Consider the following 25,996-nt stretch of genomic DNA (forward strand, 5'->3'; position numbering starts at 1 on the left):
GGTCTCTGACAGTCTTTGCAATACTTAGCATTTTGTGTAGTCCTTATGTTTATGTCAGAGGCCGCAGTTGAGGTCCTCTATACCTTCTAGGCTAATAACCACTGACGAAGACAATGGGTGTTAAGGAACTCTGCTCTGCTTGACTGTTGAGACACTACTGCTATTTGTGTATAGTGAATCGTTATCAGTCCAGAAAACTAGGAAATACAGAAAACAAAAAAGTTTGTGTTAAGTTGATTTGAACAAAATTTGTTCATAAAATGCTCATTGTTTCATATAATTTGACTGATTTCATAAAAATTAACAAAAAAAGCATTTCTAGCCTCCATTGTAAGTTTTAAATTGAGAGCTGAAAACTGACTTGTTTGCTACAGGCAACACACTTTCCTTTCAGTTGTCAGAACATTCCTTATTGGGTCCCATTTATTAATAAGTTGTCCTTGGGGCTTACCAGGCAGAATACAAGGCACATTTGGATTAGTTTAAAAACAGTACTGACTTCATATATCCCTTTCTCACTTCATACTGGTTTTCTATCTATTTTACAGATTGCATGCATTTGTGGAGTAATCTTTTGGGTTTCTTGGATTACTTGTCATTCCTAGGTTTGACCCGATATAATCTAACGTATGTTAAGCCATGTTGGAGTGGCATCTTGGGTTTTGTTTTTTTCTGGTGTATTGTACATTTTGTTGCTGAAAATAAAGAATTAAAAAAAAAAAGCAGTACTGACAATTCTTGTTTTAGTTATTATTATTTACAATTATTTATCTACTGTTCAAACCTACCACTCTCTTGTTGATTGAAACACACTGAATCTCAAGACAAAAATGGGCATGACGAGGTTTCCCACAAAGCAAAAACCGCAGCAGAGAATCAGTTTTAATTGTTCTCACTAAAATTTTCCCAGAAAGGGAAAATCAGAACACTGGCTTCTAAAGAAAAGTAAAGGCATTCTTTAGGCAAGTCATGACAAGATGGCTTCTCTTGCATTAAAACTTTCTTTGTCAGCACATTAAGGCAGTCTCTTAATACTCAGAGATCTGTAGCTACCAGCTTTGCTGTATTATAGACTGAAGCACATTATAGACTGAAGCACATTACAGCTAATTAAAACAGGGATTGTGGTCTATTTGCCAGTAAAGCGGCTATTTAGTAGACCCAGCTATTGTCTATTCATGAGTAGATGGTGACACCACTGTAACAAGAAGAAGGAAACCTATCACGAACTTCTGGTGTGCATGGAATTTGAATTCAGAAAAGAGTCAACTATAATATGCTTTAAGGTACTTTTAAACTGCTTTAAATGTTGCTGGGGTTGTATCCTGTGGTTTCATGGAAAATAAAAGAACTCATATGCAGACAAAACCCCGAGTACATGGGTCCTAAAGCTGCTGAAATAGCTGAGCACCAATGTAGATAATAGGAATCGGTTAAGACTTTCTAATCTGTTCAACTGCACCATCCCCAGAGAAAGGGTGTTTGGGGCTAATCCCAAGACACTAGAACGTAGCCTGTTGTGCCAACAATAGAGGCCATATTGGAAGATTATCCTCCATGGGATGCCTAATTATGAAACTGAGGATATTCATCAACCGCTTTAGCAAAAAGAGATCTTTAGGGACCCCTCGCCCTTCAAAACTGTTTCCCATCTCAAGCCCCTACCCACCTAATCTCCCAACTTTATTCTACCCTACTGAACAAGGGAGTATGCATCTAGCCCTATTATATCTCGGTCTTAGAAAGAGACCGAATCGTCAATTCAGTGAGAAGTCTTCCACAAAATTTTCACCTTGACACTCAACATCGGATCAGCGGCCTGGGAGAAACACTTTAAAGCCTGGTACACACTGAGTTTTTTTTTCATTCAAACCGTCAGTTCTGGTCAGAGCCGCTGTACTAAATATACAAAGTTAGTTTAGCAATCTCCCCTGCTGAGCTGTTGTGTTCTGACAGGGGGACGGTCCCCTGCTAGAATACTTCAAACTGCGCTCTCTGCCATTAGCTGAGAGAGCTGATTGGGGGTTGGTTGGCTGCTGGTTTTCCAGCATGCTCGTCTGACAAAAGCCAGCCAAACGACCGGCTTCTGTCAGACAGACCAACATACACTCAGGCCGAATGTCGGACATTTTTTTTTTTTAACCAGCTGATGTCTTCCGACATTCGGCCCGTGTGTACCAGGCTTTAGATCCTGACATCCTAGTACACATGTTGCACTCTGGTACACCATATAAAAAAACTTTCACTTGTGCCTTGTACTGGCACTGCAAAAAGAAAGCAGGACCATGCTACATGCTTAGTGGTCTCGCCCTTTGCTCTTGCCCTTTTGGTCCCAAATGTTCCTTATGTATGAACAAGCCACCGGCCTTAAGATTCACAATGATACCAGAAATTGTAGTCTTCTCACTGATCCCGGATTCTCTTTCAAATGCCACAAAAGGTTCATAATGAGCTAGAACAAATCTTCCCAATGGAATGACAGACAGCAATAAAAACTTGACAGAGGTTCCAAGCCTTCTAAGACGAGTTCCACTGTAAGCACCTTTCATCACTTTGTGAAGCTGAATGATGCCTATAACAATTTCTCACAGTCTAATGAAGGCAAAAGCGTGAACCTCTGCTTTTTCTCATAGGCTCACTCTCAATATCCCAGTTGCTAATCTCAAAAAGTGGCCTGATATAAAACAGCCAATGTAGGACATCCCTGAACTTTGCTGAAGTCTTTTGTCTACAAACTTTAAATCGTCTTCAAAGCAAATTTCATGTTACATGTGGTGGCCATCTGAGGGGTAAAATGGGCCGAAACGAAACACAGAACTTTATTACCTCCTACAGCTCTTCTGTTTGATGTGCCATCTTCCTGAACCCTGAATCGAATTAGCAAAATCATCTGGCTTAAAGAGCACCTTTCATCTTTAACAAACTTACGTTTATTAGATTAGGCATGTATAAAAATAGGTGAACATTGTTTTCCTATTTTTTTTGGCATGGACTGACATGCAATATTTCAGAAAGAAAAGGCTTAAATAGAGAGGGCCCCAATGATGTGCAGGTGTTATAAATACTTAAAAGCAGATTTTAGGGGGCGAATGGAGAGGGGGCAAACACAACTAACAGAACATAGGGCACCATATGTAAAAAAAGTTCTTAAAGTAGATGTAAACCCTAATGGAATTTATTTTAGTTTACTAAAGCATTATATATCATCATCCTGTGGCCTGTTTGCAGCAAATTCATATCTACATCCACTTAAGCGATGGCCACATGGTATTGCTCAATACAAGGTGACATGCCAACATAATTGGGAACGGCCACTTGTAGTCTCCATCAGACACTTGTGTGGCAGGGTGACAACACAAGAGCACATTTGGGAGTTGGGGACAGAGCGTTGTCACTCTATACCAGGAAATGCCTGACCAAGGATCCTTATTCAGGATCACCATGTAAGATTATAATGAAAGCTGCAGATTTATAAAACGTGGGAAATTACTTTTGAATTCATATTAATATGTTACAGCTTATATAAGATTTTACTGATTGGGATTACATATACTATAAGGAAGAATTAGTCTTGTTGAACAAACCAAGCAGGTATACTTTGCCTTTCTTCCGGTCTACTATATGAACAAAAAAAAGCATCCAATGGATGTTATATATAACAAGAACAGTTCATTAAGGCCCCTTTCACACTTGTGCTACTTGTCCTGCAAATAGGGACTACAAAGTCGCATGACAAGTCGTTCCCCATGATTTCCAATGATAACCATTCATATATGTGCGACTTCAAGTCGTGCTGACTTCAAAGTAGTCCCTGTGCTACTTCGGTCCAACTTTCATGCGAGTTGAGGTCCATAGACCTCAAGTTTACACAGACATTCCCTGAAATCGCCACAAAATCGCCGTAATATCACGCGACTTTTAAGTCACAGCAGTGTGAAAGGGGCCTTAAGCTCTATGGGCCTCAAGAAGCCAGCAGTTGAAATATCCTTTTTATTTTCCCATAATTTATTCTCATAAAGATGAACCAGGCAAATAAGTAAAAATAAAAACACTATTAAATCCAGTCAAAAGTGTATTTATTGGAAAAGAACAAAAAGTATTTTTAAAAACTGCTAGTAAAAGGAAGCTGAATCTGTTTTTGTAATAGCTTCTGGCAATCTGTGCACAGCAGAGGAAGCAGGATGGACAAGCACTAAGAGCTAATCAGGCTCTGCTGCACTGCACAAGCTTGCATGCAGAACGAGAGCCGCAAACAGTGCAAGTGGCAGTTTTATACAAAGGTTTGGAAGCACGGTTACTGTTTTTTTGAAGAGTTTTTAATAAAACAAACCTTGGATGATCTGCACTATTAAAGTATACTATATTACCAAAAGTATTGGGATGCCTGCCTTTACACGCACATGATCTTTTAATGGCATCCCAGTCTTAGTCCTTAGGGTTCAATTTTGAGTTGGCCCACCCTTTGCAGCTATAACAGCTTCAACTCTTCTGGGAAGGCTGTCCACAAGGTTTAGGAGTTTGTCTATGGGAATGTTTGACCATTCTTCCAGAAGCTCATTTGTGAGGTCAGGCACTGATGTGGACAAGAAGGTCTGGCTCGCGGTCTATTTTGGTAATATAGTGTATCTTCCTTTCTTCCTTTCTTTGTGGATACTGGCTGTGTGGTGTTATATGGGAGGCTGTAAAGGTGGAGCAGGTTGGACACTGATCCTGTATGGGGCCAATACCATACACAAATGAATACTGACCTCTAGGCTCTCAGGTTCACCCTTCTGGTAAACGTTTGCTTTAATGCTAGTGGTGGTGAATGACCTTGCATCTAAAGGACTGTAATTTATGATGTTGGATATTGATCTTTACATCAAGAAAATCGGAGGAGTCTACACCTAGGACGTTATATTTTATTTAAGATACACTGGTAGAAGAGTTTTTTATATATATATATATATATATATATATATATATATATATTCAAGATTTTTTCTTACTATATCTGCTGCAATTTCTTTTTATACACTGTAGAATACTGTCCATATAGCAGACTTTTGACCAAGTTGTATTACTTCACTATAGAGGAGAAAGATTAAGTCATCAACCTGGCTGTATATTGTGGAGTTTTGTGAACCACAAGACTGGCTGAACAGGAATAATTTGGCAGGTAAAACATTTACAGATATGCATTTTTATGTGTATTTAACTGTTTGCCAAGAATTTCACTTTAAAGGAAAAATGTTATTAGTTACCGTAGGTAACAGTCTGCCAGATACTCTCCATCACTACCTTTGTCTGACATTGACTTAAAGGGCCAGCTATAAAATATATTAGCATGGGTTATATGAATCTTGAGTATGGCCAAGCTCAACTTACAAAGCCAAAATGTTTCCTTGATTATTTGAAATGTTCATTCATGCACTTTGGAAGGAGATTTGAAAGTGGATCATCTTTAAAGCGGAGGTCCGCCCACCGCTGCAAAAATTAAAAGCCAGAAGCTGCACATACATCGGACACTTACCTGTCCTGGAGTCCAGTGATGTCGGCACCCCAGCTCATGTTTCCATCAGCTGTCGGGTGCATGGCGCCTCCATTGTGAGTAAGGGAACCCGACAGTAAAACCTCACGCCGGGAACCCTACTGCGCATGCGCAAGGCTCCGCTCCTCTCTCCTACTGGCCCGGCGGCCGGGGAAGGATGAGGGAGGGAGCCCTGGCGGTGACGTCAATACCCGCGGCTGAGGCTCCTGAAAGTGGGAACAGGATACCTGTGAAAGACAGGTATCCTGCCCCCCCGAAAAGGTGCCACATGTAGCACCTGAGGGGGGAAGGAGTACAACGAGCGGAAGTTTCACTTTTGGGTGGAACTCTGCTTGAAATACAAGCATAAGTAGAAGACATGTCTCACCTGCTATGTTTGGCCTCAGTGGAATCTGACCATGCACTGGATGCTGTGATGTCCTCATCAGGGATGGTTCTGTCCTGCATACCCAATGCATAGCGGCATATAGCTAAAAATGAAAAACAAGCAGTCAATTCCCTGTTAGCATTGTGAGTGACCAAAAAAAGGCAGAGTTTTTTCTTTTTTTTTTTTTTTTTTAAACAAACCCATATGGAGAAAATAAGGAGTCTGACCTTGCTGACCTTTGCTTCGAAAAATACTAGAGAACAATCGGTAAAGAACAAGCAGGACTTTAAAGGTAACAAAATAATATGCAAATAGATTTATAAAAATATCACATTTTATTAGACATACGTTTCTTTAAAATGACAACAAATGTTCAAAAAGCATGACATTCATATAACTCGTGCAGCCACTTCTTACTCTATATGTTTCGCTCATAAGAGCTTCCTCAGGAGCTTTAGAAAGTGTTGCATGAATTTAAATAATACAAAAGAAACTGACAATAATGAAAAATTGTACTTGAAGATTATTGTAACAGTGTCAAAAAGACACAACAATACTACTCTCTACTAGATATCCCAGATATAAACCATTTCCCCCTGTCTTGGGGCCAAAAAAGATCGTATTGGTTCTACACTGTTGCAACTCTGAATAAGGTCAACTTTGCCTCGTTTTAAAATTACTAAATTAACCTTTTTTATGATCCTGGTCTAATCAATTAGGGCCATAAAGCTGATAAAATTACATGTGGATTTTATACATTTCAGAATCTTTAGCCTCTCCCTATGATTGCATATATACCCCTTTAACTCCAGTCTAAGAATCAGAATTTTCCAATTAATTCAAGTATCATTGCGACAAAGGCATCTGGTAGGCATGGATGGCTCATTATTATTATATTTTTTTAAAATAAATACAATCATGATTAATGATGTGTTATGTAATCTTTTTGACACTATTGTCACAATAATCTTCAAGTACAATTTTTCATTATTGCCCGTTTCTTTTGTAGTATTTAACTTCATGCAACGCTTTCAAAATCTCCTGAGGAAGCTCTTATGAGCGAAACATGTAAAGTAAGAAGTGGTTGCACGTGTTAAATGAATGTTATGCTTTTTGAACGTTTGTTGTCATTTTAAAGAAACATATGTCTAATGAAATTTATATTTTTATAAATCTATTTGCATATTATTTTGCTAATTTGAAGTCCTGCTTGTTCTTTACCATTGGTTCTCATTTACCCAATGGGATGTGGTACCTAGTTCTGACCACTCATTGCCCAGTCCTAAAATTCAAAAAATACTAGTTTCCTGGCTTAAATATCGATCCTATAACTTGTTTTTAATTCTAAGACACTGGCTTAGCGGTGCAAAATCTGACGCAGCTCTGTATAGAAACCAGCTTCCAGGTTCCATTAGCTCCTGCTGCTGACAATCACAGCCTGTGAGGAGAGCACAGAGGCGGGGCTGAGATGCTCTGTGAGTCTATGGACACAACTGGCTTGCTATGGGGACACTTAGCAGAAGGGAAGGAGCCAGTGCCGGCGGAGGACCCCAGAAGAGGAGGATCGGGGCTGCTCTGTACAAAACCATTGCACAGAGCAAGTAAGTATAACATGTTTGTTTTTTTAAATTATGGTTACAATCACTTTAAGCCTCCCAGCCTAAATGCAGCCAGGCATGACATATTTATCTCCCAATTTGGCCCGATTTTGGCCAGCTCAGCCAGTTTTCTGCATGAAGATAGAGGGTTGCCCATATTCAGTTTTCATTACTTATCACAATTATTCCTGGATAGGACAGACCATTCTGCTAATGATAGCTATATGTGCACATCTGCTGAAAAATGAAAAATGTCCAACTGTTATAAAATGTGCTTATTGACAATGATGGACATTGAGAGCTCTGTCACTCCAGTTCCAATGGCAAACCCTCTTGCCACACTGCTTTTTTGCCAGCTCTGGCATGTGACAGCAATTGCCTTTTTAGGCTCGGTTCACACTGCCGCAACCTGAAAGTCGCACAACTTGCAGTGCGACTTTGCCAGGTGACTTCCTGGTGACTTGAGTACTACTTTGATAGAAGTATAGAATATAAGTCGTATAGAAGTCCCCTTGAAGTAGTACAGGGACTTTTTCTAAAGTTGGAGTGACTTCAGTAGTGCTAATGAAGACAGCTCTCATTGGCTAACATAGGATTTCACATGTCATGTGACTTAGGGTCTCACAAGTCGGATCCCAAGTCGCGGGAGTGTGAAAGGAGCCTTAAAACTGAACTGCAGGCAATCTCGTGACTAGACAGTGAAAGGGGAACACTCAATTAAGCTCATCTCTCTGTCACTCTGCCCTCTCCTTCTGTGAGCAAGTCTCCTGTTAGCATATGAGCAATGCAGCACAACTGTGTGGTTTTGTTTGCTACTTCTCTTTTCCATCCTGAGCTCTGTACAGGGAGGCAAGTGCAGTGCACTTGTAGTGCAGAGTGGATTTGCCTTTAGTAAATCAACCCCATTGCTTGCAAATATACAACATATACCAGACAATAGCATATTGGCTCCCGCAGCCAGAGAGCCAATGGGGAGAGAGCTTTCCACAGTATCTTTGGTGAACTATAAAACACTTCCTCCTGTTGTAATGGGGGTGGGAAGAGGGGGAGGTGTTTGTAATCCAAACCAGTAAAGCAGCTTAGGGTGACATCGCTGCACCTCCATGGATCCAGTACAGTGAGTGAGCAAAAAGTGTGTTACTAGCATCACTAGGTGAAAATAAAAGAAACTAATACAGCCTTCAAATCTAAGTTCTGACATGCTACAATATATAACATATTTGCTTTTGTGTTTAGATACACGAGAAACGTAAATAAATCCTGTATGATAAAAATAATAACAATAATGAAAAAAAAAAGTGCTAAACATTCTGCTGCAAAAAGTTAGTTCTTCACTATAACCCACTTTTGAATGTGCTGAACTATTTTAATAGGACTTACATGGATCAAAATGAGCGTCAGGTTCACCCAAGCAGATGCCGAGCAGCATACACAGGGAAAGAAGTCGAGATCCCATCTTTACATTTCCTGTCAGCGACTTTCCATGAAATATTCCTTCATATTTTTTGCTGTGGAAACATAATGTTGTTTATTATATTACATAAAACAGAATAAAAAGTTCACTTTCATCTCTGAAACAAAGGAAATAATTTGATTGGTTGCTATGAGTATGTCGCCCTATTTTTCTTCTAGTTTTGGTCCCCACTGTGCATATGCAGATAAGAACTGGGGTTCTGGAAACAGTTCCATCCAGGGACATGACCTGGATCCAGGCTGCATGTTCCCTTTGTGTTGGGTTTCCTCTGGTGCTCCAGTTGCCTCCACAATCAGAAGAGACAGCTGGGCTCACTGGCTTATGACCAAATTGGCAGAGTGTGCAAGGTCTTTTGGGACTGTCGTGAATGGTTCAGTGTTCTCTAAAGAGCTACGGAATATGTTGGTGCTATATAAATGAATAAAATAATTACACATGTGTTGAAAGTTAAAGCAGACCATCACTCCAAAAATTTACTTTTACCCACTGGGTAACATATTGATGGTTCTGCCATAATTATGGGAATTGATTTGCTTTTGGCCCTGTGACAGTACTGAGATCATACAAGAAGGTACGAGTGTGAGGATGTCATAAAGGTTCTGATCCTTATAAAGGTGGGACAAAGGAATATCATGCTGACACTACACTGTCTAACACTCTTATGCCCCGTACACACAATCGGACTTTCCGACAACAAAACCGTGGAATTTTGTTCGAAGGTTGTTGGATCCAACTTGTCTTGCACACACACGGTCACAAAAATGTTGTCAGAAATTCAGAACGTCAAGAACGCGGTGACGTACGACCAGCCCGAGGAACATGAATATCAATAGCCAGTGCAGTTCTTCTGCTTGATTCCGAGCATGCGTTGAATTTTGTGCGTCGGACTTGTGTACACACGGTCGGAATTTCCGACAACAAATTTTGTTGTCGGAAAATTTGAGGATATGTTCTCAAACATTTGTTGTCGGAAAGTCCGACCGTGTGTACGCGGCATTACAGGTGAAAAAGTCCAGTATTCAGTCAAATTGAACAGTGGTATCTATCATTCTAGCATCTAGCACAATGGGATAATACACAGTTCAATACTCGTTCATACAGGTGACACAGTGAAAAAATGTATATTTATGTAATTCTGCAGGTTGCACAGTGGGGTACTACATAGTCTAATACTCATGTAGGTGACATTATGAGATAATGCACATTCTGATATTTCCCAGCAAGTGGTAGAGTGACATAGAACAGTCTAAAACTCATACATGTGGCACACTGAAATAATATTCTTACAGGTGACACAGTGGGGTTGCTTTACTAAAACTCGATCACACAGAATCTGGTGAAGCTGTGCATGGTAGCCAATCAGCTTCTAACTTCAGCTTCTTCAATTAAGTTTTGAAAATAAAACCTGAAAGATGATTGGTTACTATACAGAGCTGCACCTGATTTTGAACTCCCCGGTTTTAGTGAATCTCCCCTAGTGGGTTAATGCTCAGTTTTATCATCATACAAGTGGCTCAGTTTATTGATGTACATCCAGATTTCCGTACATGTGACACTGCGGAAATATAGTCTTATACTCAATTAGAGTGGGATAGTATAATGTCTTATACAGGCATAGCTCCCAACTGTCCCTGATTTGGAGTCCCTCTGTCCCTCTTTCCTCCTCATTTGTACCTCATTTTGGTCTGATCTATATAGATATATATATAAAATGCACTTTTTATCTATCAAAAAGTGTTTTCCATTGCTAAACCTTTCATCTGATTTCTAAATTGCTGCATTTGTAAATTCCAAAATCCAATATAAAGGAATAGTAGTGGTAAAAAAAAGCACTTGTGGGTTTAACCAATCTTGTTTCTTCTGTACAATTCTCCTTTAAGGGGGTGTGGCAAGGGGTGTGTCCCATGCCTGCACACTTTTGCTGATAGGTGTCCCTCATTGCCATCTCAAAAAGTTGGGAGGTATGTACAGGTGACACAGTGGAATAGTATAATGTCTCATACAGGTGACACAGTGGAATAGTATAATGTCTCATACAGGTGACACAGTGGAATAGTATAATGTCTCATACAGGTGACACAGTGGAATAGTATAATGTCTCATACAGGTGACACAGTGGGATAGTATAATGTCTCATACAGGTGACACAGTGGAATAGTATAATGTCTCATACAGGTGACACAGTGGAATAGTATAATGTCTCATACAGGTGACACAGTGGAATAGTATAATGTCTCATACAGGTGACACAGTGGAATAGTATAATGTCTCATACAGGTGACACAGTGGGATAGTATAATGTCTCATACAGGTGACACAGTGGGATAGTATAATGTCTCATACAGGTGACACAGTGGGATAGTATAATGTCTCATACAGGTGACACAGTGGAATAGTATAATGTCTCATACAGGTGACACAGTGGAATAGTATAATGTCTCATACAGGTGACACAGTGGAATAGTATAATGTCTCATACAGGTGACACAGTGGGATAGTATAATGTCTCATACAGGTGACACAGTGGCATAACTCTCAGTCTTATACTCATACAGGTAACATAGTGGGATAATGTACAGTTTTGTGGTTTTACGGATGAAACCACAAGATAATGCACATTCTGTAACTCCTATAGGTGACATGGTTGGATAATACTGTATACAGGCTAAATAGATTACAAGCGGTGCAGTGGAAAATTTTCAGTTTGATAATCTTCCAGGCGACAAAGTGGATCAACACCAAGTCTAATAATCTTTCAGGTGGCACAGTAGTAAAGATTTGCTAAAACTTGTACATTCAGAATCTGGTGCTTGGCAAACAATCAGCTTGTAACTTCAGCTGGTTCAACCGGGAAGCTTATGGTTTCTATGCACAGCTGCACCAGATTTTGCATACTCCAGTTTTATACAGTTTTAGCAAACACCCCCCCCAGTCTGACCGTCTTACAGATAGCATAGTAAGATAATATTTAACCTGGTAATCCTAAAGGTGACACAGATAGTATACAGACTGATCATTTAAAGGAAGCAAGATAACGCATATTCCAACATTCTTACAGATGTCATAACAGGTGTGTTGCATTAGGGTGTGCACCCCAAAGCTCAAACACACACTACCGATCACTCACGATTTTCATTCAGCCCTGGTTCACATTGGTATAATTTGACATGCGATTTGACATGTCAAATCGCATGTCACATCAGCGGCAATCGCTGGCAATAGCACCGTCCTAATCGGTGCGACGCTGCATTTGCGGAGCCGCACCAATTTTAAAAAGTAGTTTCTGTACTACTTTTTGCGATTTCAGGGTGCGATTTACATTGACATCTTTGCAGAAACCTGCACAGATGTCTCTGTAATCTTGGCCGAAATCGGGACTGACAAGCGGGAGCAAAATCATGCGAGTTGAACTGGCATGGCTTCATTCCCGCAGCTCAGTGTGAACCAGGGCTAAGAAAGGGAAGGAGTTGGTAAATTACATATATACTGTCCCCTTCCTCCACTCATCCTAAAACATCCCCGCAGCAACAGCCGGCGGGAGAGAAGAGGACAGTGGCAATCTACATGTGGGGCGCTGGACGCATGGATTCCAATGGGGTTTTTTAAATTTTATTATTGAAGCACCTGATTAGGGCCAGAGGTTTTACTAGGCTTCAAAAAAAGGGTGGGCTCAGAGCGCAGAGCCCACCCAGTTGCGTGACAATAGCGAATCAATATTTGCTATTGTCTTTCTGATACTCCTCCTGGCCAATCAGGAAGAGGTTCCTGAGACCCGTCACCCGATTGGCTGAGAGGAGAAGCATTCCTCTTGGCCACCTAGTAAGAGGAGGAGGGAGGAGACGCACGGCGGAAGTCACCGTGATGCCAAGGAGGAGGAGACGCAGGGGAAGCCGCCACCCACCGCCCAGAGGAAGCTCTGCCCGCGACCTAGATGGGGGTAAGTGCGGTGCGGGGCTGGTGACCGACGGGGGGGGGGGGTTGGTGGCTGTGGGTGCATTGTTTGAAGCTCCACCCCAAAAAAAAAAAATACCATCAGCCGCCACTGGGAGAGGAGAAAAGCTGGCAAGCTGGCAGCTCTGCAGGGTGGGGGGGGGGGGGGGGGGGGTGGAACCAGCAGTAGGGGGAATTTGTGCTGCACAGGGTGAATAGGATGTGCCTGAGCACACCTGGCACACCCTGTGCGCACACCTATGGATGTCATAGTGAGATAAGCGACAATTGAACACTCATTTAAATAGCACAGCGGGATAATATTGAGCCTAGTACTGATATAAGTACCACAGTGAGATAATGCACATCCTGACAGTATCACTGTGGCTCAGTGGGATAATTTACAGTCTAATATTCATACAGATGGTAGAGTAGTGTAACGCACATTCTGATACTCATATGACACAGTGAGATAATGAGTGTTGATACAAAGTGAGAATACACAGTCTGATACTCTTCTAGATGAAATGAAATAATGCACAGTAAAATCCCCATACAGGTGCCGCAGTGAAAAAGTGTTTAGTTTGGTACTCTTGCAGATAGAAAGTGAGACGATGAAGAGTCTGGTATTGTTATGGGTGTGACAGTCTTATATTTCTATAGTTGGCATAGTGAGGTGATATGTATAAACAGGTTGCACTCCTAGATAATGTACATAGTGGTACCTGTAAAATGACAGTTAGACAATTCATAGTCAAATACTCTTACAAGTGACTCGGTGATACAATGCACTAATGAATATTCTTACAGGCAGGTGCAGTGGGATAATATTCAGTCTGATACTCTTACAGGTGACACAGTGATACAATGCCCAGCCTAACACAGTTACAGGTGGCATAGTGGGATATTCAGTCTGGAACTCGTAATACTGTTACAGGTGATACATTGAAATTGTACACAGTCAAATACTGTTACAGGTGGCATGGTGGAAAAAAGTCTGGTACTCTTATGGGAGAAATAGTGAGACAATGCACAGTCAAATACTATTACAGGTGGTACAGTGGGATAATATTCATTCTGGTTCAGGTGACACAATGAAACAATGTGAAAAAAGAAAACTAAAGCGCTGATGTGGATTCTCTATAAAATAACAAAACATCAAAAAAGAAATGTGTAAGCTGCAACCAACCAATTAGTGTTGTGACACCTGTTGCTATAAATCAATATAAAATATGTTGGTGCGCTTATCAAACTATCCCCATCTGTTGGAGTGGTGCTTATATATAAAATCCTAAACCATAAAAATACCCTGATATCATAATCAGTAAAGTGAGTAAATGCAAAAAAATGCATCAAAAAACATATACCCTGATATCACAATCAGTAAAGTGAATAGGTGCAAATAAATAAAATAAATATATCAATCAAGAAAGTGAATAAATGCAAATAGATGCATCTAAAAACATATCCCTAGATATATGTAGATGAAAAAAAAAAGCAATAAATAGTGTCTGTTTGTGTTAATCCAGCTGAGGTCTAAATGTCCAATCAATTGCCTTTGATGAACTTGCTTGTATTTCAATTCTCACAGATCACAGTTGCATGATGAATTACATTTGCAAGGTGATGATTCACATAAAGATAAAAGAAAAACCATCATTGAGCAGTGTTTTTAAATGCTACAAGACTGGGCAATGTAATCCACTCACACATTTGCAGTAGCTGAATCGCTTTTGTTATAATGGTCAGACAGCTTCACCGCTCATACAGCTATCGCTGTGTTTGCTGAACACTATGCGAAGACGTCACTGACTCCTTCTCCCCACGCGTATCATCACATGTCACGTGACTTTCTCAAGGGCCCTTGAAAAATAGAGAATCTGCTCTCAATCTTTTGTTGGCAGAAATTCCGCCAGCAAAAGTCCGATGGAGCATACACACGGTCGGAATTTCCGACCAAAAGCTCACATCGGACTTTTACTGGCAGAATTTCCGATCATGTGTACGGGGCATTACAGGCGACACAGTGAAACAATACACAGTTGAATATCCTTCCAGGTGTCACAGTGGAATAATGTGTCTGATGCATTTCCAGTGAGATAATGCACACTCTGCAGCACTTATAGGTGACACATGGGGATAATATGCAGTATAATACTCCAACAGGCACAGCGAGGTGATATAGTGCCTGATACTCCTGCACGGGGGCCCAGCAGTACACAGCAAAGTCTAATGTTTAAATGGTTAATAGAATGTGAATTCTAGACATTGCAGGATGAGCAGAATGCCCACAATACGCAGATTGATAAGGGTGGGACAGTGGGCTTGCAGAGACTGGAATGTGAAGAATTACCATGGAGAGAACACAATATAGGGATAGAATACAGACTGGCACTTGTTATTGTGGCACAGCTTGATAAAGAATTTCTCATTGAATACACAGGAGCTGACTAATAAAACACTGGAGCAGAAGTGGATCATCTGCCCGTAGCAACCCATTAGACTTCTTTTTTCCCATTTGAAAGATTGGACCCCGTTCACTTTTGTGAATCAGCCTTATTGTGTGGTCATGGTGAGGCAGAAAACAGTCTTATGCCCTGTACACACGGTCGGATTTTCCGACGGAAAAAGTGCGATCGGATTGTGTTGTCTGAAATTCCGTTCGTGTGTGGGCTCCATCTGACTTTTTCCGTCGGAATTTCCGACACACAAAGTTTGAGAGCAGGATATAAAATTTTCCGACAAAAAAATCCGATCCTGTGTACACAAATCTGACGCACAAAGTGCCACGCATGCTCAGAATAAATTAAGAGATGAAAGCTATTGGTTACTGCCCCGTTTATAGTCCTGACGTACGTGTTTTACGTCACCGCGTTCAGAGGATCGGATTTTCCGACAACTTTGTGCGACCGTGTGTATGCAAGACAAGTTTGAGTCAACATCCGTCGGAAAAAATCTGATGGATTTTGTTGTCGGAATGTCCGATCAATGTCCGACCGTGTGTACGGGGCATGAGACATCTGGATGACAAATATGAAGTGTGACATATCTAGGGGGGTAAGGGGGGCTGAACTGGCCCATTATTTTACTGGGCATTATCCTGCTCCTCCTGCTCGTAAACTATCTCCCTATTTTCCAAAAAGAATTCATGCACTCCCACTATTTATTGGCCCTGTAATCAATTTTAACCACTTGCCTACTGGGCACTTACACCCCCTTCCTGCTCAGGCCATTTTTCATTTTTTGTCGCACTTTGAATGACAATTGCGTGGTCATGCTACACTGTACCCAGATGAAATTTGTATCATTTTCTTCACACAAATAGAGCTTTATTTTGGTGGTATTTATTCACTGCTGGGTTTTTTTATTTTTTACAAAAAAAAAAAAATGAAAAAAACATTTTTTTACTTAGTTTCTGTCAGTAAATTTTGCAATTAAGTAATTTTTCTCCTTCACTGATGCGCTGATGGGTGGAATTGATGGGCGACACTGATGGGCATTGATTGACAGCAGTGATGGGCATTGATGGGCAGCACTGATAGGTGGGACTGATAGCCAGCACGGACTGGCATCACTAATGGGCACAATTGGTGGCACTTGTGGGCAGTGGTGGGCACTGATTGCTGGCAGTTGTGGGCACTGATTGCTGGCACTGGTGGGCACTCATAGCTGTCACTGATTTGTGGCACTGGTGTCGCTATTGTAATCAAGGCACTGATGATCAGTGCCCTGATTACATGTGTAGATGTCTCCTGTGAGGAGATGCCGCTGATTGGCTCTCCTCGCCACACACTCTGTCAGTGTGAGACGAAGAGCGCCGATTACCGGCATCCCCATGTTTACATGTGTCTGGCTGTGATTGGACACAGCCGATCACATGGTGCTGTGAAGCGCTGGGAGAACCTCTTCCTCTTGAGGACAATATTATTCAGCTTACACCCACAGACCTCTCTGGTGCCCACCTTGTCTTAAGACAGCAATCCCACCAGCTTTAATATCTTATAGCTATTTTGACTCCAAGCTTTTAATGTGATTAAAGAAGCATTGTAACAACTGTTTCATCATTCTACATTATGTAAGTGTCTGATCACAATACCTTAAGCATATATTTTTGCGCCTTCACATGTTATGGTAATCCATTGATTATATATTTTAATTATATCTTAGATGAACCCCTCTTTTTTTCTGGACCCCTGAAGAAGGACTAAACTATATCCCAAAACGCGTTGGGTGTGAGGAGAGTTCTTTTCATGTATCTACCTTGTATGGTGATAGAAACGAATTGCTTCGATTTATCAATGTTTCGTTACAATTTTTTAAACTTTGCTTATTCATAAATACAAATTTGTTTACTAATATATTGTTGCATATTTTGGTATACTTTTACATAGGACATTACTAAGTGCCTTAAAAGTCTACCCAGGGGAACCCTTTTTGTATGTATCTTGATTATTGGATGTGGCACTGTTTTAACAACCTAGGTCTGCCTGGTGACCTTGCTGTGCTCTCATGCCGAGTTTGGTCAGTTTTTAATAGGAAAGTAGAGGGACTAGCAGGAACACCAGGGATTTCACACAAATGAAGCAATACAAAGAGAACAGGATACTTTCTCATACAAGTACATGGTACAGCAGCCACATATCAGCAATATGAAATGCTACACTAACATAAATAAGTAGACTGCCAATTCTGACCTGCCTTTCTGAAAATGCTAGCTACCTGGCTGTCATGATGGTCCTCAGACCTCAATAATTTAGATACTTTGGATCTTGTTGATTTGTACCTGGTGCAGGGAACAGATGCATGGCTCAGCTAATATCAGCTGAAAGATTTATGGAGAAAAGGACCAGACAAAAGCATGTCGAGTTCAGAACTAATTTTTATTAAAAGCTACATTCACTGAAAAGCCAATAAAAGTTTAATTTTGGATTCAATACTTTGGAGACACTGACCTACTCCAATCAGGACCGCCTGTCAGTGTTTCAGGTGGACCTGATCAGACCCTTCATTTAATCCTATGGATCAGTGGGTGTAAATGGACTGTTTACACCCACCGACCTCCAATCCGATCCGCTAAAACAAAAAAACAGGGGATCCGTCTACTTCTGTCTAGGCGGATCGGATCAGACAGCCATCGAGTATAAACAGACAGTGCAGTCCTTCTACACATGCTGTCCCATAGAGTAGTGCGGACAAAGACCTGTCATCCACCTGCTCTGCTCTGATCGGCGGACAGATACCCTGCTGATCTAATCGGAGTTCACTCTGTGTGATAGGGGCTTAAAGTGCTACTGAACCCAGGAGCCTGCATTCACTATATCTGGTCTCCCACAGTACACAGAACATGGAAATGCAATTATTTTAGTAAATATAAACTGCTAAATACCTTTACCCATCAGCAGTATATAGCAGTTCTTATGACTTCTATCAGTGTCCGGCTGAACAATGGTTAAAGACTGCATAAGGAGGCTATGAGGCTGCATGACCCCTGACCCTCTGTCTGGGGAGAGCTGTTTGGCCCTATGCCGATGCACATCCCCCCCCCCCCCCCCCCCCAAAAAAAAAAAAAAAACAACTCTAGCAATACACAGCAAACTGAGCATGTGCAGGGTGCCTCCTAGAGCTCTGTTCTATCAGCAGATGGGTTGGGGACAGTGGAAGAAGGGGAGAATCAGAGAAGACAGGATCAAACAGCTTTTTTTACACAATGAGTAGGATTAACCCCTTAGGTTCCACAGTGAGTATAACAAACATGCTTTACTGCATATACAGACTGATTTTACTGTTGTGTGTTTAGTAATACTCATTTGGCTGGGCTTCTCCTCTGGGTCACAGGAGTGCAATTCATTTTGCACTCCTGTCACCCGTTTTCAGCAGAGAGCGGTTTGAAGTGAGCGTGGAGGAGCAGAGAGGAGAGATGCTGATCGACAGCCGAGAGAACCGAGCCATCGGCGGTGTTCGATTGCTCGGTTCTCATTGCAGAGACGCTGGGGGACAGATACAGCATCCGACCGATGCTGAATCCACCTAGGTAAGTATGATTAGGGAAAAAACCCAAAACCCATACTTCTCCTTTAAACCTTGTACCCATTAGTCGATTTGTTTTTCGTACAACCCAGCAACGCTGAACAAAAAAAAACAACTGACAGCTCAGGAGGAGCCGCTGTACTAACTATCTGATGTTAGTACAGCAATCTCCCCTGCTGTGCTACTGTGTCCTGATAGGGGGCAGCCCGGGGGTGGCAGAACACACTGGTCAGCACTCTCAGCCGATCGGCAGACCTTTTCCGGTCATGCCCCATCAACAGAAGCCGGCTGAACAGCCTACACACAGGCCTACGAGTTTCTATTGAACCGGCCAATGCCGCCCAACATTCGGCCCGTGTGTACCAGGCTTTAACCACTTGCTGCCCGCCCGCTGGGACGGTGCAGCTGTTATCCTGGGCTGCCGTCATATGACGACGCAGCCTTCCAGGCAGCCCAGGGGGCACGCCCGCCGCATCGCTGGGGTCCCGGTGCGTGTGCCCGGCGGCCGCGATGTCCGCCGGGCACCCGCGATGTCCGCCGGGCACCCGCGATTGCCCGGTAACCGAGCAGGACCGTGGATCTGTGTGTGGAAACATACAGATCCACGTCCTGTCAGATGGGGGGAGACCGATGGTATGTTCCTTGTACAGAGGAACACCGATCGGTCTCCTCCCCTTGTGAATCCCCTCCCCCCACAGTTAGAAACACTCCCTAGCAACACATTAACCCCTACAGTGCCCCCTCCTGGTTAACCCCTTCATTGCCAGTCACATTTATACAGTAATCAGTACATTTTTATAGCACGGATCGCTGTATAAACGTGAATGGTCCCAAAAATGTGTCAAAATTGTCCGATGTGTCCGCCGCAATATCGCAGTCACATTAAAAATCGCAGATCACTGCCATTACTAGTAAAAAAAAAAAAATAATAATAAAAATGCTATAAATCTATCCCCTTATTTTGTAGACACTATAACTTTTGCGCAAACCAATAAATATACGCTTATTGCGATATTTTTTACCAAAAATATTTAGAAGAATACGTATCGGCCTAAACTGAGAAAAAAATTTGTTTAAAAAAAAAAAAATTTGGATACTTATTATAGCAAAAAGTAAAAAAATATTGTGTTTTTTTTCAAACTTGTCACTCTTGTTTTGTTTATAGCACAAGAAATAAAAAATGCAGGGGTGATCAAATACCACCAAAAGAAAGCTCTATTAGTGGGGAAAAAATGATAAAAATGTCATTTGGGTACAGTGTAGTATGACCGCGCAATTGTTATTCAAAGTGCGACAGCGCTGAAAGCTGAAAATTGGCCTGGGCAGGAAGGGGGTGAAAATGCCCTGTATGGAAGTGGTTAAACTGGGACATAATTGCATGTTATTGGTCAATATGCAACCTCAACAAACAAGACTGGCTGAGCAATCTCAGGGAGATAACTGATGATGATCTGTGATATATTTCACCAGAAAATAACTTCCATTAACAGTACTGAAATTGCCTGCTTAGGGTATAAACATGAATACTTGCCAGTGCAATTCTGTATGTATATAAACGACGGTTCTACAATTCTCCAGCAGTCATATCATCTGTTTGGTCTCTTATACCTATAGCTGCTTTTAGGGTGAACATACACATGCCAATCAACACAGGCAATGTAAAAGATCCAGCATCAATCCATGCAGAACAATAAATGCAGAGATATTTCTGACACATTGGACAATCTTACCACCAGCTACTATTTTACTTTCTCCACAGAGCAGGGTACAACTCACTTTGCTAAGCACCATACAACAATCCAATCAGGGAGAAACGTATACCGAGTCATGGGGTTTAGAATTGAAGTATAGAAGGGCAGAATTTGAAATCTTTCAACAATCACTCCAGCCCCCTAGATTGTAAACACATTCAGGCAGGTCTCTCTACTCCTCCAGTATCTTAAATCAGTATTAAACACAAAATCATCACTAGATGTGGGGCTGCATTTGTTTTCCTTTTCTTTGACTTTTTTCTCTATGTTGTGACCTGGTGATCTGGCCAGTAACAAACCTCCTGTGTTAGTGAATCACCCCTGCCAGTGTTAAAGGGGTTGTAAACCTTCGTGTTTTTTCACCTTCATGCATCCTTTGCATGAAGGTGAAAAAACACCTGGCAGAGATCGGCCCCCCCAGCCCCCCCCCGTAAGAGCACTGGAATTTCACACGCTGGAGACGCGCTCTTCCTCTGTCCAGGGTTCTCGGCTCTTGATTGGATAGATTGATAGCAGCGCAGCCATTGGCTCCCGCTGCTGTCAATCAAATCCAATGACGTGGGTGACGGGGGGCGGGGCCGAGTCCGGCATTAGTGTCTATGGACACAAATGCTGGACTCGGGAGCGTGCCCGCAAGGTAACCCCCAGGGAGAGCGCTTCTCCTAGGGGGTTATCTGATGCGGGGAGGAGATGCGAAAGCCGCCGAGGGACCCCAGGAGAGGAGGATCGGGGCAACTCTGTGCAAAACGAGCTGCACAGTGGAGGTAAGTATGATATGTTATTTAAAAAAATAAAATTAACCTTTACAATCACTTTAAGCACTCTGTCTGATCCATGCAAACTGATACATTCTGCTGGAGTGCTTGAGCTTGTGAAAAACTTACTGGCTGGATCAGCAAATAAAAATAGAAGAAAGAAATCCTAAAGGAAACGAACAGTCACCACATCTAAGGATTGGCAAGCTGCAATATAATAAATGTTTGCTTTTGGTTTTCATACTGCTTTAAGCCGGCCATACACACATATCCTGCAGATTGAACAAAAGAAATCTAACAGCTTCCTCTATCCATGCTAAACAGCTCAGGTACTTGAATGTCCCACTGCAGCTATTGTATTCTGACAGCTGGCACAGCCCGGCTGTCAGAATACAGAAACAGTGCCTGCATCTGATTGGATGCAGGCGCTCTGTTTGACAGACAATATTCGTCTCTTTCAATCTCTCATTGGAAGGCTGTCACCTGGGGGAAGTGCCGACAGGGCCACCCGCTGATCCAATTTTGCCCATTACATTAGGAAGAGGCTGAACTTCTCTCAGTGTGTGGCCAGCTTTACTTCTGTACCTTTGTTTAGAAAGTGTTTCAGTTCCACTTCTCTGGTACTGGATGTACAGCAAAGCAATATGTAAAAACAATCAAGAAAAATAATAACACCACATCTTAATAAAAGTTGTTAAATATTGTTATTGGTTGTACAACACTGTGTAATGTCTTAACTAATCAACGATAATAACAAAACAAACTATTAAAGGTATATAAAAATAAATAAAAAAAGAGGAAGAGACCTTGGAGCAGAGTACCGAAATACAAACAAAATGTTTTTTAATCAATAATCTATACACAATACCAAAAGTTTTAAAAATGGATAAGGATAAGACTGTACCAAGGGGAAAAGTTTAAAGTGGGAGAGTTACTAAAACGACTGCACACAGAATGTGGTGCAGCTGTGCATAACCAATCAGCTTCTAACTTCACCTTGTTCAGTAAGGCTGGGTTCACATATGCCGGGGGCCGTGGCTCACAGCAGGGGGTCCAGCGCGTCCCTGTTCATTGATTCAGGTGCAAATCAGGTCCGAATTTCTGCTTGAATTTGCACATGATACGGAGCCAAAGACGCACAGGACCCTTTCCAAATGCGGGCCGCGGCCGTCCCGGAGCTGTCATGCAAATTGGATGCGGAGAAATCCGCATCGAATTCACATAATTGTGAACCCAGCCAATAAGCCCTGGTTCACATCAGTTCAATTTATCATGCAGTTTGACAGTTCAAAAATCGCAACGACAAGTCACAACACATTTGCGGCAATGTCAACTTTGTCCAATCGTTGTGACTCAAGTCGCAGCGACTTTGAAAAAGCTTCCTTCACTACTTTTCTGCAAATTCATTGCGACTTGCATTGTTTTCTGTTAAAATGAAGTCGCAAGCCACAACGAAATTGCGCTGAAGTAGCGCAATTTCAAAGCCGCACTGGTGTGAACAAGGGCTAAGGCTAGGTTCACACCTATGCGTGTGGCTGTGGGAATCACAGCGATTCCCACAACCGCAACCACCTGCAGTGAAAACACACTGCTGTGAAAAGACTACCATTCGTTCTAAATGGCATTCCCACGCATGTAAAAATCGCAGCGCGTGTGCAGGAACCGCAGGAAAATCGTATGGTCGTTTTAGAAAACGCGTGGACCATTTCCCCGCGGGCAGTGTTTTGAAAAAGGTGCATGCACCTTTTTCTGCGGGAAACGCAGGCATGCCAGCTCATTCAAACGCAAATACGTAGAGATGTAAACCTAGCAGCTGATTGGTTGTTTTGCGCAGCTGCACCAGATTCCGTGCGCACCAGTTTTAGTAAATCCCCCCCCCCCATGTTTTGTCCTTTTTTTTGTACAGTCTTGTCCTTGTCATTTGCAAAATAATAGCAACACATTCAAAAGACGTTGTTATTGGACGTACAACACTGTTTATATTGTTTATATATATATATATATATATATATATATTGTATAGATTATTTCTAAAATCATTTTTCTGTATTGATGTACTGTGCTCCGAAATCTCTTCCTCTTTTCTCTACCTTTTATAGCGTTTTGTGTATATACACCATTTATCATAATAAAAGACCCACCAATAAATTCACGACTGTTACCGGGCGGAATTCTGTCGGTTCTGGATATAAGTGTCCAAGTTTCTGGGTGGAAAGTGACTTTATAGAGAAGTTTCTGTCTATGATTTACAAGCAGGGGCATGTCAGAGAAAGCAGAAAACCCACAAAGCGTCTCTTCCAAATACCATAGAGTGTAGGATCTCCACTCCCTTGTATGCAAACACCTGTCTGTCAGAAATGCAAGCAGCTCTCCTCTCCACTTTCCTCATTCTTCGCTCCTTTGCTTCTTCCCATTGTCTATTCCTGCCAAGTTTCCTTGTCATTCAGTCCCCCCCTCTCCCCAATGCACCTTGTCCACCATCACCTGCCCCCCTTGTCCTCTTACCTTGTGCCTTGTGTCCTGCAGTGCTGGCCCAGCTGCTCTTAGGAGGGTGACATGTCCAAGCTGCTCTCCCTGGGGACAGACAGGAACTCAACTTTCTTCTCCCTCAGAGTGTCTCTCCTCCTCCTCCATCCCTCCTCCCCCACCTTGCCTGCCATTCACTTGTCTGCCTCCCCTCCCCTCTATTCTCCTTAACTCATTCTCTCACTGTCCTCATTTCCATTTCTCTCACACTCCTTTCTTTGCTGCTTGTTGCTGAACTTCCTGAGATTTTTCCTGGCCATTTCCTGCAGCATGTTCGCTGTGCTTGCAGACAATGGCCATGGTGGAGCTTCCAGTCTTGGGGTAGGAGGGGGGTCAGGTAATAATATCCTGCCCTGGGGAGGAAGAGAAATGCAAGAAATTGTCTCTATACTTATTTGTATTCTGTAAAACAAAGTAACAAGTAACATTGTAAGAATTTAGCTTGTTCACACCTATGCAGTTTGCTTTTGATCCATTTCTGCAGTGCGTCTTGCATTTTTGCACACACGTTATGTTTTTTTTTTCCGGACAATTTGCTGTTGGGCAGATTAGGACCCCTTTCACACCGGAACCGCCCGCCCGTTAGCGGTAAAGCGCCGGTCGTTTTAGCGGCGCTTTACCGCTGTTAAAGAGGCGCTTTTCTGCCGCTAGCGGGACGCTTTTAACCCCAAAGAAGGGGTTAAAAATGCCCCTGTTGCGGCGCTTCCAAAGCACTGCCCATTCATTTCAATGGGCAATGGCGTTTTTGGAGCACTGCATACAGTATAAGCGCCCCAAAGATGCTGCTTGCAGGACCTTTTCTAACACCCAATGTGAAAGCACTCAGGCTTTCACACTCCGGCGGCATGGGAGGCAGTTTTCAGGCGCTTTACAGACGCTATTTCTAGGGCTAAAACGCCTGAAAACTGCCTCAGTGTGAAAGGGCTCTAAAACAAATATGCATCGCGTGTGCTTTTCTGGGACATCTCAAATGAAGTCTACTGAACCGAAAATTCACCATTTTGCGTTTAAAAAAGTCCCTGACCCTTTCCAAAAAAATGCAGCCGCTGAAAAAAAAAAGCATAGATGTGAACGTGTCCCATAGGAAACCATGTTAACCGCTTCAGCCCCAGAAGATTTTACCCCCTTCCTGACCAGAGCACTTTTTGTGATTCGGCACTGCGTCGCTTTAAAGTGGTTGTAAACCCTTACAGACCACTTCAACCTACAGGTAAGCCTAGATTAAGGCTTACCTGGAGGTGCAAGAAATATCTCCTAAACCTACACGGTTAAGGAGATATTTTCCTAAAAATGGGCACCGATGTCTATGGCGCAGGCATGCTGTAGACAACGGAGCAGGCGCACTGAGCGTGCCGTTAGTGAAGGCGATCATGCCAGAGTGGCGCTGCGACTGGCCGGAGCAGCGATACCCGGAAGTCACTCCGGGTATCATGGCGGCGACGGAGGAGGTGAACGAGGGTCGCTTTGGGGGCTTTGATCTCAGGTAAGTAATTCATAATGAGCTAGTATGCTATGCATACTAGTTCATTATGCCTTTGTCCTGCAGGGTGTTTTTTTTTGTTTTTTTTTAGAGAGGGTTTACTTCCTCTTTAACTGACAATTGCGCGGTCGTGCGACGTTGCACCCAAACAAAATTGACGTCCTTTTTTTCCCACAAATAGAGCTTTCTTTTGGTGGTATTTGATCACCTCTGCGATTTTTATTTTTTTGTATTATTATTTTTTATTTTTTGCGCTATAAACAAAAAAAAAACGACAATTTTGAAAAAAAAAGCAATATTTTTTACTTTTTGCTATAATAAATAGCCCCCAAAAATATATAAAAAAAACACATTTTTTCCTCAGTTTAGGCTGATATGTATTTTCCGACATATTTTTGGTAAAAAAAAGTTCGCAATAAGCGTATATTGATTGGTTTGCGTATAAAAACGCACTGATTACTGTGTAAATGACACTGGCAGTGAAGGGGTTAACCACTAGGGGGCGATGAAGGGGTTAAGTGTGTCCTAGGGAGTGATTCTAACTGTGGGGGGATGGGT

General features: G+C 42.1%; 1 protein-coding gene and 1 long non-coding RNA gene across 4 annotated transcripts in view; one reads left to right on the forward strand and one right to left on the reverse strand.

Annotated features, from left to right (window-relative positions):
• Nucleotides 1-25,996, reverse strand: part of DDR1 (discoidin domain receptor tyrosine kinase 1) — a 129,399-nt gene that overhangs the window by 48,755 nt on the left and 54,648 nt on the right. For 2 of the 3 annotated variants that reach the window (XM_073598918.1, XM_073598916.1), the window contains exons 2-3: nt 8,876-9,003; nt 5,898-6,000 (exon numbers count right to left, since the gene is read on the reverse strand). In XM_073598918.1, coding sequence (XP_073455019.1) covers nt 5,898-6,000; nt 8,876-9,003 — 231 coding nt within the window. Of the gene's footprint in view, nt 1-5,897; nt 6,001-8,875; nt 9,004-23,937; nt 24,095-25,996 lie in introns of those variants that run through there. The other variant, XM_073598917.1, reaches the window with a different exon arrangement.
• LOC141107878 (uncharacterized) lies at nt 1,024-9,004 on the forward strand. Its single transcript, XR_012235980.1, has 3 exons — nt 1,024-1,286; nt 5,074-5,158; nt 8,869-9,004. It is a non-coding gene; the product is annotated as an uncharacterized lncRNA (long non-coding RNA).

The sequence above is a fragment of the Aquarana catesbeiana genome, linkage group LG09, assembly GCF_042186555.1.
Source record: "Aquarana catesbeiana isolate 2022-GZ linkage group LG09, ASM4218655v1, whole genome shotgun sequence".
Lineage (NCBI taxonomy): Eukaryota > Metazoa > Chordata > Amphibia > Anura > Ranidae > Aquarana > Aquarana catesbeiana.